The sequence below is a fragment of the Salminus brasiliensis genome, chromosome 17 (assembly GCF_030463535.1).
Source record: "Salminus brasiliensis chromosome 17, fSalBra1.hap2, whole genome shotgun sequence".
NCBI classification, from domain to species: domain Eukaryota; kingdom Metazoa; phylum Chordata; class Actinopteri; order Characiformes; family Bryconidae; genus Salminus; species Salminus brasiliensis.
The window spans coordinates 11,277,772-11,293,819 of NC_132894.1; the positions used below are offsets into that span (position 1 = coordinate 11,277,772).

At 39.8% G+C, this 16,048-nt stretch overlaps 1 protein-coding gene across 1 annotated transcript in view; it reads left to right on the forward strand.

The window, feature by feature from the left end:
* Positions 1-16,048, forward strand: part of arid3a (AT-rich interactive domain 3A) — a 38,086-nt gene that overhangs the window by 2,633 nt on the left and 19,405 nt on the right. Inside the window, exons 2-3 of the mRNA XM_072660743.1 lie at positions 11,686-12,338; positions 12,552-12,840. Of these exons, the coding sequence (XP_072516844.1) occupies positions 11,995-12,338; positions 12,552-12,840 (633 nt within the window). The 5' untranslated portion in view covers positions 11,686-11,994. The remainder of the gene's footprint in view (positions 1-11,685; positions 12,339-12,551; positions 12,841-16,048) is intronic.

Genomic DNA, 16,048 nt, shown 5'->3' on the forward strand with positions numbered 1-16,048 from the left:
TAGTTCACTGCAGGGAAAAAGTATATCTTCAGCATAACTGATGGTAAGTGTTACTGGATTTTAAAGAATTGGTAATCAAGCAAAACGCCTCCAGAATCTGTCAAAAGTGCTTTCATCTTTGTTCTCGTAGTGTCTCTGGTTGTTTGGACTTGTTTGATGGTTCTAGTAAAATAAGAACAGCCTGTTTTCAGGTGCCCAGCGTTCCTTGTGAGCAAAGCCCTGGTCTGTGATTGGCCCTCAGTGGATTAGAAACGTATGGTCAGCGATCAAGTTGAGGTCTATAACCGGTGGCCTGCATAATAAAGGCTGTCTAATGAATAACATGCCTTGTAAAAAGGAGAATATTGATGCTGTCACACACAAAACATGTATCTTTTAGAATGGCAACTTGACAGAATGAGGAAAACCTTAATTTTCTATGGAAGACGATGTAAAAAATATTCCAAGTAATTTTGGTGTGTGAACAGCGTTTCGCTATAAGACTTACAAGACCTGCTACAATTGAAAGTCCAGTGTTTCACATCGGCAGGCGTTTTCATGGTGTGGTGAAATGTCTGTCACTTGAATTAATATTTTCATCTTTGCAGACCCCAGGGCTCATTTTTGCCCGTGAATTCGTGGCCGCCCTTTCTATTTTTGTTTCACGTTAGTTTTCTTTGGTTCAGTTTAGACCACAGGATGTGGTGCTTAGATGTTCTTGGCCTTTACATGTGCAGGTTTGTGAATTTTTAGACCTGTGAGTATGTGATCATTTCCTTGAATACCTACACGGGCATATAAATGTGATTTTATGTCAGAAAAGAGAACCTTGTGTATGTGATATTCCTGCTTAGAACTGAAAGAGAACACCTTGGATGTGAAACGGTCCCAGCCAGTCACCTCTGGCCACCTCTTTGCCATAGGTAAATGAGTGTTGTCTGTGGCGCAGACAAATGGGGCATTTGGACATTTGAAACTATTTGAATTGAAGACCGTGACTTAAGTAATAATCCATGCTATCTGTAGTGTTAACAAATTAAGTGTTGCAGGTAAATTTAGTAGGGAAAGTAAGATCTACAACATAAATGTGTAGCGTTTTTGTAGCGGAGAATTGTGCTGTTAAGGCTTAAAGAGGAATTTTCTGCATAACTCGTTGTTGATGTGAAAAAGGTCATTTGGAATGGTTTGCTGTGAAATGCATTGCTGAGCACTTTACAGACATTGATTTCTTTTACAGTGGTGGTGATAGGAATCAGAGGTCCCCATGTCTACGACACAAATACTGTCAATTTATTTACCATCCCAAACAACCAGTGAACATTAATGCTGACGTTAAGTAGCTATGTTTCCATCCAAACGATTTTGGTGAAAATTTGTTGATGTAAAACGGAAATTGTCTTAAATCATTTATCTGCTAAAGCTTCGTTAAATCTTGTCAGTGCCAGAAAGATTTTTCTTGAGGGGGGGAAAATGAAACTAGTTACGAATAAATTTAGTTCCATGTGACCGATTAACCTCATGTTCCTCTTGAGCAAATGCAGAGTCTGCGTCCCAAACCGAGCGCAAGTACTTACAAAGAGGGGTCCAGAAAAGGCTGCAGTTGCTCTAAATGAAAGAGCAGCAAAAAAAAGATATGTAGCCAAATTGCTCTGGAAGAAAGATCAGTAGATTTTGGGGACATCAGGGAATCCAACGGTACAGACTTTGAGAAACGTGAAACTTTTTGTATCGCTAAATTAAAACTTGGGCTACAGCACTCTTTTGCAGGAAATGATGTCGTTACTTAAAATGTGTTTAGGGCCAAATAGAAATGAGTTGCTGGGCAACTACCATTGGATTTATTATTATTATTATAATTTTTTTTTTAATCACTAGTAGATGTGCAGAAAGTTAGCTATCAATAGGACAGAGTCTTTTTTTTTTTTTTTTTTTTTTTTTCTTCTTCTTCTTACATTACACTGAATTCACCTTCACCATTAATTGATTAAAAATGTTTTATACCGGAACTTTGTCACAGAACAATTGTAAAGCAGTGTCTTGTATTGTATTCATAACTATATTTTGTGGGAACGTTCTCTGTGTTGTAGCTTTTAGAGACCCCAAACACTTTTGACGTCTGGCTCCATTACCCCCACTGAACATTTCTGACTCAAGCAAGTTACTGAGTTATCTGAATGACCGTTTACGTCCTGCCCATTTAATTCTGTCACAATTTTGACCGATCTGTGAAATTGCCCTTCAGCCTGTATGGGGTAAACTGGCTCAAGGACTTGTTTCTTACCCAACTTTGTAATTCAAATTAGGCAGGTGTCTGAGGAGTAAATAAATTAGCCGTGTGTGGTGTTTGTTTTTCAACCAAGAGGGGGGTGCTTTTCTGTAAAAGAGGGGGTGGGGTGCATGGTTTCGTGTATTGATAAGACCAGGCAAATTGGTGGGGTTGGGTGGGGTTGGGGGGGGGGGGGGGCTGCAAGCCAGTTTTTCTAGGTTTTTTCTCTAATCTTCACGTAAAGCTGGCCAAACAAGTTTCTGCTTGGTGTGTTACCAGGCAGAATTGGTGTCAGGTTTCTTAACCGCACTTGGAGGCAGAATGCTGTCTTTACGTTCAACCGTATATATCTGATATATGTTGGGTCAAGTTTGGCTGTTTTGAGGTACCAGGGGTATTAGGCCTGGAAGCATTTTGCATGATCAAACAGAAAGAGAGTTGTTTATGGGTTTACAACTCAAATAAAATTGTTGGTTATGTGCCACGGCATGCTTGGCAAGCTGTACATTCTTGCCGCTTTGCTTTGTCCGGTAGCACCAGAGTAAGCTGTAACAGATTAGCAGTGTTTGCGAAGCAGTAGCTGGCCTCTGTACAGGCCTGTCTGTTTTACTGCTAAAGGATAGGAAATAGTGGCTTGGCCAGTGCTCAGCTGTTCCCTTGCCAATATTCACTTGTTTGACTGTCTCTGGCACGGTATTTGTACATTCCTGCCAAAAAAAACTAGGAGGGGAAGGCAGTGATTTTATGTTCTGGGTGCGTGCCATGAGGGAATCCTGCCTAGGAGGAACGTGACGCTTCTCTTTTTTTTGTGTGTGTGTGTGTGTGTGTGTGTGTGTGTGTGTGTGTGTGTGTGTGTGTGTGTGTGTGTGTGTGTGTGTGTGTGTTTTTTTTTCCCCTCCTGCTCTCTAATCACTCAAAATGGTCAGAAGAAATGTTGCCTCGGTAGATTAAATCTATACACTTCAGATCCTTTGGCTGTGCTTTCCTTGGCTTTTGTCCTTGACTAATTCCTTAGTTTGCTGAACTGTCCGTGCACAGCAAGCACTTTTCACACTTGCTTGTTCTATACCGGAAAGTCTGGATTCGTTTAAGATCATGATAAAGTAAAAGGATGTAGCCTAACTGCCAGAGCCAGTACCCTCCAACAAGTTCATCCAGTTTATTGCTTTCAGGTCTTGAGGTGGACATAACCTCGCTTGTTTGATCAGTAAATGGCTGGCTAATATCAGGCATGCACATAGAATTTGTGTGAGAAAGTGTGCTGTGTTCACATTTCCCTTTACTTCCTCTTTAATGGCGTAGTCTGCTTTTGTCCTGACTCTTGTTTGAGGATCATGAATGTGATTATTACATTGTACTAACTTTAGGTTCAAGTTTTAGTTCTGTGTTTTAGATTTTGTGAATGGAATGGAACAGGGATGTGCAAAGGTACTTGTACTTGATGCAATCAATCGCTTAAGGTGCCAGTATTTGAATACTGAAATGACTATTTGTGTTCATATTTCATTTTGGTAGGATGAAGAAAATATACAGTTCAGTTAAACAGCATTTTTATGTTTTAACAAATTGTTGCGGTCACACAAAAAACAACGTAAACTTCGCAGGAAGGGGAAATTTTAACAAAATGAGAAGAACTAGAAGTGCTAGATTATGTCAAAGTAAAGAATAAACAGCAAATTTGCAGATACAAGGTTTTTGCATAACAGTCGGTAAATGTTTAATCACAGTTAATCATTCCGTCTTCTTTTTGCTCAAATTTGGACCAATTTTTTTCCACCTGGTTGAAAACCTGAGTGGACAAGCTAATCAGAGTCTCTATATCAGTAATTGCAGAGCATTGTTTTCATTAGGTGAACGAAAGGTTTAAATGAACATGGACCTAAACATCATGTGATTTCCACTGTCAACCCAGTTGTTTGTATTATAGACATCATATTTAGCATATATCTTGTATACAGTCAATAGTTCCAGCCCATCTGTGATTGTACCCTCACACTCTCATACAGCGTCTCCAGTGCTAACGTTACTGATATTGCTCGTGCTGCCGGCATCTGTGGTGTGTTTTGCTTGTAAATGATACATCAAACTCAATGTACTTCCATCATAAACACATTCACAGCATGGCAGTAGCTGGAAATAACTTACAGCTGTATTTAAATGAGGGCTACAGTCACAGGCCAAATCTCAAATGACTCCTTACATACAGGGTTTAAAAAAAGTGCTTGCCATCCAAACTCAGTTGGTGCATAAAACTGACACTGAGGGCTGATTAAAAGTGGCTTCTGAAAAGCTGTGAAAAATCATGTCTTATACATGTATTTGTTTAAAAAAAATAAATAAATAAAAGCCTCAACACTCAATCTGCCCATTTGGAAAATGTAATTGCACTGTCCTTTAGTTGGTTCCACCCTTGTAAAACCTCTTAAAAATTCTTTTGAAGTGACAAAGAACCAAAGAACAGTGTTAAAAGAACTGCAGGTATCTCTTTCCTCAGGTATCGTTAGTATTCAGTGTGTGATGTTTTGACGATGCTTTGCTGTATCTGGATCAGCAGGCCTTGCTACCATTGTGGGGGGTTGTGACCTCTGCTCTGTATCAGAGAATTGTTCAAGAGAATGTCAGGTCTTTGTCCATGAGTTGAAGCAAGCATGTATAGTATAGTATAATGAGAGAGTCTGTGCTACAACACTGGTATTTCGTACTAGTTCCCAGGGACATGAAGCGGCAAGCACAGCTTTTTCGATAGCAAGGCTAAATACTCTAACAGTGAAGATATTTACACACTGGTACATTGTCCATTGACCAGGAAGTCAGAATCAAATGTCAGAATCTAATATTGCAGTGTTAACAAACATGAAACGCTACAGTAGTGTTGTATATCAAAATAAGAATGTAGATTATCTGACTGGAATAGAATACCCTTCTTCAGATTATTATTTTCGTGTGTGTGTGTGTGTGTGTGTGTGTGTGTGTGTGTGTGTGTGTGTGTGTGTGTGTGTGTGTGTCACACCCTTCTATACATTAACCAAAAGAAGTAGACTATGGACACCAGTCATCTGTTAATGTGGCACTTTAATTCTAGACAGCTAGAAACGTGACCTGCTCTTCACAGAACATGGTGACCCTGAGCCCTTGGCAAACGTTTTGAGGAACCACTGTAAGTACATTAGGACAGCACATTGTCTTGACTTGAGCTTCCCGATATTGGAAAAAAAACTTTTTTCTGCACTATATACTATGATTTTAAAAATGACCACAGTAAAAGAATGATCCGACATGTTATACAATTAATAATGTACTCTGTGTATCTGAGATTGGAGTAAAATAAATAATATGAGGTGGAAATATTATACCTCATATGGAATTAAATTGTCCTGGAAGATGAGAAGCATGCACATTTGTCTTTGTCTCAAGTAGCAAAAAAAGCTATAGCATGATGTTTGATATTTAACATTGCACCTGACATTGCACATACTGCCTCCAAACTCTATAGCTCCTTCTGGAGAGCTGCCTTCCTGCAAATTTCAACTCCTAATCAAATCAAACACCTCATGCAGCCAATTCGGGTCTTATTAAAGCAGTAATTAGTTGAATCCAAAGACTGTGGGATGGTGGCTCTCCAATAGCAGGGTTTGAGACCACTGTTCTAGGCATTATGCTAAAACACCAAGTTTGTCATTCCTTAAGATCGTGGGTAGCAGAAGAAGGGAGAGGAAAACAAAGCAGAAAGGGTTTGATTATGGATGCATCTTGTGTTTTGTTAGGGTTTTCATTCCATTAGTTTGGAATAACTTAATAGAATTGAATGAGCTGAAAGAATTTAGTTCTTTGACTGTTATAATTTTATGCTATTTTACCTCTTTATTTTTCATTTATATTGGGTTTTTGTTTGTTTGCTTTTTTAAACCTGTGACCTTCAAGACAAAAATCCTACAGTAAATTGAACATTTTAAATTAATTTGTTTAATATTTTTCATAGTGATCTCTTTCTTTAATTATTAAAAACTTTCTGCCAGAGGAGGTCTTTGAATAAATTAGACTTCTTTTTGTTACAAGTCGTCGTCTAACGATCCCCAGATGAAACTGTTTGTTGTGATGGAAAAGGCTAATTACTACCTAGCAAACCTGCAGAACTGGAATTTGTCAGTTTTTATGTCCGTCACGGTAACTGTGCCTTTATGTAGTGAAAAAAATATTATTTTGTGGGATACAAAAAACAGTTTATAATAGTATAATAAGGCATATATCTAGAAATGAGGGGAAGAGAGCTACATTTAAGCATATTTGAAAACTCTCACTCTCATTTCTGTCAAAGAAATCCAGCCTTGACCTGGAGTTCCAACTACATAATTACATGTGACTTTAGACGTCTGTGTATCTCATTTGGCTGCATTTATTTTGTACTGCAGTGCAAAGGTTAGAACTGAGAGCATGTATGTCCTAAAGTTCTTTTACACGTCATCCAAGTGTGAAATATATATTTATTTCAAAGAACTTTGCTTCAGTTTCACAGCCACTAGATAATGTATGCTGGAACCTCAAAGGGACGTGTTGTTCTATAAAGCTGTGGTTCTCAAGGTGGTCGCATAGATACCCCTTTGATTGTCTGTGGATCAATGTAAACTTGAAAATGAAACACAATATGAGAAGTACCACAAGATCACTCTGCTCATCACTTTGTAGATCGTCTGAACCCAGTGAACCCTTAGGCATGATGACAATTACATTATATTTGCTTTTAGTAAAAACAGGCCAGGCTATGATCTGTCTCACGGTTCTATAAAATGAGGCCATGAAGCAGCTAAGCTAGATGTGGTTACCAAACGCCCTGATTATACTAACCAAACAAAAGGGTTGTTTTTTTTTTTTTTTTTCCTTTAAACACCAGAAAGAGGAGCACAGTCTTTCATACAAATGAGCACTGATGCTATTGGTAGCTCAGCAGGTTGCTAAAAGTGATGGTGCTTAATGTGCCCATCATTTGAACAGTTTGATTGCATTGTAAAATATATTTGTGGTAGTCCATGGAGTGAAAGGTTGGAGAACCCCTGCTGTTGAGGATATCGGCTCATTAGTGTTAAAATACATTTACAAAGTTCTAATACAGACATTTACAAATAAGTAGGTTCCCTTATGTCTCTTATATATGTAATTAAACTGTACATGCCCACCCACCCCAAGTCGACAGGCTCTGAGACTGATAGAAAGCATGGTGTGGAGTTGAATTAGCATTCATACATGTTTTGCAAAGTCTAGACCTTTCACTTTGAGCTAACTTGACTAACGACCTGTCATGCCACTGTAGAGTTTATGGTTGAGGCTGGGGTCATGGCAGTCCTGAGCAGAATATCTGGAGAGCTGTGTAAATAAGATTACCGAAAGTATTGCCTTCTTTACATGGCTCGGCATGGTAATCAGATTGGCTTTTCCCTCTGACAGACAGCGGACAGCACCAGGTCTTGACTCTATTGTGTGTGTGTGTGGGTGTGTGTGTGTGGCGGCCAGTTGCTGAATTACTGATTAATCTCTGCGGTGTTAACGTGTTCGATGGAGGTAATGCTTGTAGGAATGTGAAGGGCTACTGTGTGCTTTCCTCCAGCAGAATGAGCTGAATGAATGGGTTATTTTTTTTCTTCCTTTTCTCTGTGGCACACACTGCTTTGGCTGGAGTGTGTGCTCTGCTGTTGCTGCATGTCACATTGTGTTGCTAGCGTCGTGTTACTCCTGTTGAAAGCGTGCGGTGAAAGCCTGTGACGTTGCATCCTGTCCTTGAAAGGAGGGCTGAATGGAGTAAACAACAAACAGCTCGCCTCCGCAAGGCTTTTCAGTATCAACCCCGTAAGCATCCTAGGCCAAATTTGGTACCAGATTTAGTTTAATATCCGGATCATACGCACTATATAGGAAGAATTATTGGGATACCTGCTCACCTGCAATTTTTCCTTCTATCAAAAGAAAGTTAACCCTGCTTTTATTTCAGTAATTACCTTTACTACTAAATATACTACTAGATTTTGAAGCATTGCTGTGAGGATTCAATTGATTGCAGTCAGTGAGGTCAGAATGTTGGATTATCATCACCCTACTTCATCCTCAACTCCCCAGCCCATTCCAAAAGGCCATCATTCCAGAGAACACAGATCCACTGTTCCACAGCTCAATGCTGGGGGGCTTTATATACCCCTCTAGCCCATGCCTGCCAATAGGTTCATGTTTATCTGCTCCAGAGAGTCGTTTTCTATTGGCAGTACTTCTCTACAAGCACTAGACAAGCTGTGTGTGTGTATGTGCATTTGCACATTTGTGTCAGAAGTGCATGCAACATAAAGCCACTGAATGCATTCATAGTGTTGAATGCACACGGTTGTGACTGGCAGTGAATGAAGCAATGAGGGCATGGCTATATACATCTCCTAGCCTGCTTGTATTACTCCTTTTTTACAGGCATTTAGAAGAAAAAAAATCTTGTCTTGCATGTTTATATTTATAAGGCTGGTTAGGAGACTGCTAACCAGTCATGTAGTATGCAAACCACAGTGATTACAAGACACGTTATGTAATGTAAACGGTATAGGGAGATCACAGGTTCGATTCCTGGTAATGACACCAGCCATGACCAGGAGTCACTCCCCCATACCAACGGCCTAATGACATTAGCCGCAGTTAAAAATGCAGCATCACTTGAAGGGAACCTATGCTATAGTCTTGCACCATTAGCAGCATTTGGTGACATTCTATCAGGTGTTGTGGGATGGCTTCGAAGCAGCGATTTAAAAAAAAAAAAAAATTATTTTTCCCTCAATTTGGTTACTTCCACTGCAGAACAACTTGCACCGAATGCAAGTACCTGCGCTGATTTTGTTGGCCCTTGCGATGGGGTACCAAGCAAACTGAAACAGGATGTATAGGTGGAGCTAGAAAGCGAACAGTCATCCCGAGTCAGCATTGGAGGCAGGCAGCCGCCACTCTTGCTGTGTGTTTACCGTAAATACTGGCATCAGGTTTAACTAAATATGTTTTTCAGTTAATTTCTCAACATCCCCTAAAACAAAATATACGTGATTTGTTTCTGGGCTGACTGCCACAGCAAAGAGGGTTGCTAATTTAGCAGTATTGATATTATTTAAGCCAAATATATTTCATTTTGATTCATTCTGGACCGAATCACCATTTTTGTTCCTGCTTCAGCATTGTGCTAGACGCATTAAGCAATTAGCCATGTCACTTATGTTAGCCAAAGGCTGCTGGCCTCGGGACACTTCTTATACAGCGTTAAAACACTGTTTTAGCACTGGGTAGGACATCATTACTGCATTAAACACAGCCAGCATGTACTCTGCTGTTTAAAAGCAGTTTGACTAAATGATGGATGATTATGGATGCTGTGTTGATGAGCAAGAAATCAATCGTCCCGCACAGAGGCTCCTAGAGCTACAGAATCCCTCCTGTTTTCTAGGCTATGGATGTTATAATCCAGATTTGAATTAGCCCCCTGAACAATACTGCGTTGCCTGGAAAAGTGCCAGTTGTATGATTCAGGGTCCTAAAATTGTAAGTGAGAATGGGAAATCTGTTCATCTGTTTTATTAAGAAACTGTGATATTGTATCCAAACTCAGCTTGCATGCAGTCCATATGTTTTAGGGATGTCCCAAAAAAAAGTGCACTTGCATAAATCCACCTATTCAGCCAACAGCCCCGCCCATTCAAGTGTTGGTTTCAGTCCGACTGCTTTTTGAATAAGGCGCAAAATAGGGCAGCCAATCAGAGTGGCGCTTTTTGCATATATCAGTCTGAATGACAAAGTAACAAAATGCAAAATTTATTTATTTATTTTTTTTTCTTCCTGTAGCTCTTCCTCTGATTAAGTCTGCTATGGCAAAGCACTAATAGGCCATCACACAGCTGGGGATGTGGATGTGGGTATCCTTATCTAGGTGGAATTAGACCCTTACTACTTTCCTTATCTCGCGTCCTGTTTGTTCAGACCTTGCAATCTTCGCCACTCCTCCCTCGTCCCCCCAACCCTCCACCCCCACCCCCTTCTCACTCTGGCTGTGGGGGAAGTAGGATTAGCCTATAAACTGTCTTTAACCTCCTAGGAATCTCATGAGCATGTGCTGTTAGTAGTGTATTTGTGATATAGTATTAAGCTGTGGCGTGCTGGGCTGTGTAGTATGAATGCAATGTGAAATGCTACAGTCTTGTAAGGCCTCCTAAAGGACACTGTTCTTTTGCAGTGTGGCACGTTTTGGTAATCTCGCTTGCGTATTTGTGTTATAGAAAGTGTAAGTGTAAGTGTGTGTGTGTGTGTGTGTGTGTGTGTGTGTGTGTGTGTGTGTGTGTGTGTGTGTGTGTGTGTGTGTGTGTGAGAGAAATAAATGGACTGACTCTGCCTGTAAAGATGTCGTTTTAGAGATACAATGTTTTCTTCTGAGAGCAACGACGTGGTAGATACTCCCTTCGCACGTACTCTCTTGCTTGTCAGACCTGTTGGTCGGATACATGTTTTACGTACTTCATCGTGTGATGTATTTGATACCATTTCAAGGCATTGTCTGTTGAGTTTAGTAAGACCAAGGACAAACTGTCCAAAGTGAATGCAGTAGCATGTGTAGCAATTTATGATGCAATCTTGTGGTGTAGATGTTGCGCAAGTGTAGTTTGATGAACAAGATGATACTTACTCAAATGACCACCTGCTCTGCTTTAAGTCTAAGAAATTCGAAGAAAGTAAGTCTTCAAGTAAAGCTCTGTCTCACCTGTGGCCTTGATTTCAGCTGTTCTACCGAGTGTCATGAGTCTTTTATATCATTATACTTCGTGAGTTTTATATGTAATGTTAATGATTATGAAATGGTGGTAAATCTACATAAAAAAACATCTCATCTTATTCACCATGAATTAATTAAATATATGCTTTCCAAAAACTTTTTTATTGTCTTATAAAGCGCAAACAAATAAATCGGTAATCACCATATAATACAATACTATACAATAAAGTATTGAACAGTTCAAGTGTCAAATTTCTATTACCACCACTGAACAGTTCGGGCTATAAGCTTCTCTAAAATGGGGACATGTGTATAGATAAATGGGTGGAACTCTGCTATAAAGCATAAGTGGATAATGGGACAAATTATATATTATACTTGAAAAGAAAATTTCTCGATTCATCAGTATGTATTTTTTCCATGCATCCTTAACCCTAACCATAGTTAATGGAACTGCTGTATAACACTGTACAAGGATCAATGTCTTATGATCCATTGTTCAGTACTCTGGAAGTATTGATAATACTCTGAATAGTAGTAAGAACATGTCTGTTGTCCCCTTGTGATGAATGCATTCAGCTACTTTTAAGTTGCACCCATTGTCTGTATATAAAAGACCCTTTTTTTTAACCATTACATGTCCTCTCTTTCTCTCGTTCTATCTTAGGGTCTGGTAGAGCTTGCCGCTCTGTGGTGGGGGGTGATCCTCCTCTCTGAAGCCTTCTGCTCTCTATAGTGTTGGGCAAAAGCCTTGTCTTCTATATACTGTCAAACACTCAGGAGTATCAGTCTAGCAGGAGAAATCATTTCTGTAAGCTCTTCTCAGAGCTGATAAGTATTCAACTTTTGGGATTAAAAACCCCACACCTCAAAATCATCCATTTTAGATAGTGGTTTCAGCAGGCTTGATTGGCATTTCTTTGGTGAAGAGAGGAGGCAAAGGAGGTGTCACCCAACGCGTCCTGTTTGCCTGGAGATGAAGCTACAGGCAGTGATGGAGAACTTGCACAGGCAACAGCGGGCTAAGCTGCTAATGGAGATGGAGCAACAGCAGCAACAGCAGGTAGGACAGTTGCAGAGCGCCTCCACAGCGGGAGAGGAGCTAAAACTAAGCTCTGCCTCGGAGGCAGAACGTGCGCAGATAGCAGCGCTGGCAGCCATGAGGGCCGTGGCGGCTGGACTGCAAAGGCCGCCGATGGCCGACAGCCCCATGTCGCAGCACAGTAGCGCCTGTGAGGAGGATGAGGACGAAGCAGAGGAGGAGGAGGAAGGAGAGGAGCAATACAAAGACATGATGGGCTCAGAGGAGGAGGAGCAAATGTAAGTGGGCAGTTGTATGCTAATAAAGGCTAATGACCAAAGGTGGACTTGGACATTGGCTTAATCAGTTTGTTGAAGGAATGAATAGGCATGTAATTTGATTTTTCTACACTAGTTAGCATTTGACAGGCTACATTGCTAAATCCTCACACTCAACTTTGTACATTAAAGCTTAAAATGTTTTTGTTAATATTTCTTCTGTTTTGCAAACAGAAAACAGAAGTGGGATGAGGATGACTTTGAAGGCGAGATGGAGGAGGACTATGATGATGATGATGACCTTGCTGATGAAAGTCTGCAGACAGGCCGTGAGGTTGTAGCACCAGGCCGAGGAATTCTCTTGCTGCCTCATCGCCAGCTTCATCCCCACTCGCAGCTGCTGAAACCCCGGCCGGGCTCTGAACCAGAGGCTCGAGCCTCCAGCCTGCCAGCACAGCCCTCACACAGCCAGCTCCATGGCCAAGACCATGCAGACTGGACCTACGAGGAGCAGTTTAGACAGGTAGGCCTGGTAGACTCTTAAAGTTGTAGCAGCTTTGTGTTTAGTTGCTCAGAAAATGTAAATAAAAGTGTGTAGTAGTGCTACTGGAGATGGTTGAAGAGGTGGTTTTTAACTTGTTTAACCAGCTTTAAAAAAAAAAAAAAAAAAAAAAAAAAAGCTATTATAAATTAAACTATTTACTTGAAACTCAATCATCCAGAAGTGGGAAGAACCTAAAAAGTATTTAACAAAGGATTCACTGTGAAACTGCAGTTGTAAAAATTTCTTACAATTAATCCTTTCTAGTCAACAATTTTAAAAATGCTTAATAATATTCAGTGGATAACCTTTTACTAATATATCAATAGTGACAGCCATACAATCCCTTGACAGAGGTTCATAGAAAGAGTTCAGTGTTCAGGAAAAGACAGGAGTTCAAACTTGTTTCTGACATTAGGACCACTGTAACCTGGTTTGTGGTCTCTGCACTTTTAAACAATGAATTCACAGAATCTCACCCTCACACTGCGATAGTAAACCGCACTGGTGACTGATGTCTAGTACAAAGGCCTTTATGCATTGCCCCACTGTGGCTGGATTAAATTGAATAAGATAACTTTAAAACCGATTTCATGTAATTGTGGGATGTTATGGTATCTATAAATTAGATAAAGGCACGTGGTCTTGATTTTATGCAGCTGATTTCGAATTTCATGCTTTTGTGCAAAAAAAAAAGAGCCTCTCATGCTACATTTGTTTCTAATAGCCGAGTCTAAACCCGCTGTAGCCAGTTAGTGTTTCACACAGAGCTCCACCTGACCTTCTAATTACCTATCATTATTATTATTAGTAGTAGTAGTAGTAGTAGTAGTAGTGGTGTCTTACACTGCCTTTGCAAATTGGCATTGAAAGTCAGTGTATTTTTACTCAGTAAACACCAGTATTAGATAAAATACAAAGACAATTTATACACAACGTCATGGTTTTACATCACAGTGGTTATTAAAACATCTCCAAAGATCTCCTAATGAGAGCCTAGGATTATTTATAGTTATCATCCAACGCCTGGTTTGGTAAATCAGTGTATAATGGTGATAAATCAGATGAGCTGGTGATGAAAATGGAAAAGATCCACATGTTGGGTGTTCAGGAGAAAGCTTTGTTCTTCAAACTAGCTCACAAGTGACTTTTTACTGTGTTTTGCTTTTTCCTGGTGTTTTTACAATCAATGTGATCTGTTACTTGATATATTCATATTTTAATATTAATATATAAAATTATTATTGTTGTTAATAGTAAAATATTTAGTTTCAGAGGAGAAATGGTCTGCCTTTACTTTAGACTTGCTGGTCTAATATGCTCCTAGCAGTGTAATCGGTATTAAAATGAGACTCCTCATTTTCATTTGCTGCAGTCTGTTAAATGTGTTGTTCAATACTCTCCTACCACATTGAGAGACTTGTATTGATCCACTGTGTATATTTTATATTTATCATATGGAATGTGTTTGCTCTTTGCAACAGCAGGTGTCTGTCCCAGAATAATTTCTTTTTCCCCCCGATTAAAATTCGTGTGGCCGAAACGATACAAATGCAAATGCTTGTGGCTTGTGAGGATTGAATGAAAGCTGCTGCTGTTCCTGATGCTCTGAGCCTTGTCCCTCTGGTCATGTGATGTGTAAAGTACATGTGAGCTGCAAAGGTTGACAGTTGTTCTGTCCATGTAGATCGAATGGTATAGAAATGCAGTTAAGACCTAATCAAATGTTCTGTTTGTAGACAGATCTCCATATCTCCTGTCACCAGAAAACGTGGATATTGGTGACTGTTAATCAACAGTAGCTGTGCTCTGTCCGTTAAGATAATGTTACGCAAGCACTGTGTAGGGCCTCTTGTGTAATGTATAGCCGAGACCCTGTGTCCCCTCCCCCCTTCAGTCTTTGCAGTAGCATAACATGAGGAGAGTAAACTTTTCAACACGAAGGTTAAACTCACATTTGTGGCATTAATGCATTCAGTTGAACTGAAGTTGCATTAAAGAGGTCTGCTGAATAAGATAAATCTTTGGAAACTTGGCCATATGCCTATGGTCTTCCTATTAAGACTGCACTCTTCAGAGAGACAACAGCTTCTCAAGTACAAGTAATAACCTTTTATTAAAAAAAAAAAAAAACTAAAACTAAAAAAATAACTGCTTAAATTTCTGGACTCTACACTTCTACGGTTTTCTATTTAGTTATGTGAGAATAAGACCACACCCATGCTTTTAGCTCCAGGGTGCACAACTCCAGTCCTGCAGGGCTGGTCTCCTGAAAGGTTTGGTAGATGCCCTACTCAAACCCACAGGGTTAATGCATGGCAGTTTATTTTGGGCAGGTGGGTGGAGGCAGTTTGGAATGTGCCTGAAGGGAAAATGATAATCTCTCCAACTCTGGACAGAGACTTGAGCAGGGTCTCACCAACACATCTCTCTTATCCAGCGTCAGTTATAACCCCTCCCAAATGAACTCTGGCCCAGAGTGACCAAACGTAATATCTCAGGTGGAGAATGGATATCAAACATGCCATTTGATCAGAGGCTCTTTCTGACACAGGCCAGGTTACCCTGCAGTGGGGGAAAGCTTATGCGAAGCTCAGTGAAGGCTATCTGCACGCCCCACAGGGTTCTAATTTTGATACGGCTATAATTAATCACACATTAAGGCATTCTGCCAGCTTACTTCTGATAAAACTATCAGGCCTGGCCTTGTAGCTGAATGAAGAGATGAAACTGATTTATTCACTGGTATCAAAATTTAACAGCGTTCAGTAACCGCTGCCAAGAGGACTGATTTGTATTGGTGCAGTTTGCAAGCCAAGTCTGTGGTTTTAATTAAACAAGGAGATTACAGTCGGGCATGGGTGTAGTTTCTTTTTCTTTTCTTTTTTTCTTTTAAAGCTTCACTTTTGCTTCCTGAAAATGTTTGGCATATATTGAAGGCATTGTTGGGTCAGCTTTTGTTTGTATATGCACATTAAAACTAAATATTAATTATGTTCAGTGTATAAAGAAGTCTTTTCTACTTACTTCTGACCCAGTAACAAGTAAAAATTATCTTTAAAACCGTTTGTATATGGCATTATAATTTAGTTAAAATTTGTATTATTTATTGAAATAAAGGTGTTTTTTTGTTTTTTTTTATACCCAAACTGCTTAGAAACTGGGATGCTTTTCTTTTTTTCCCCTCTTT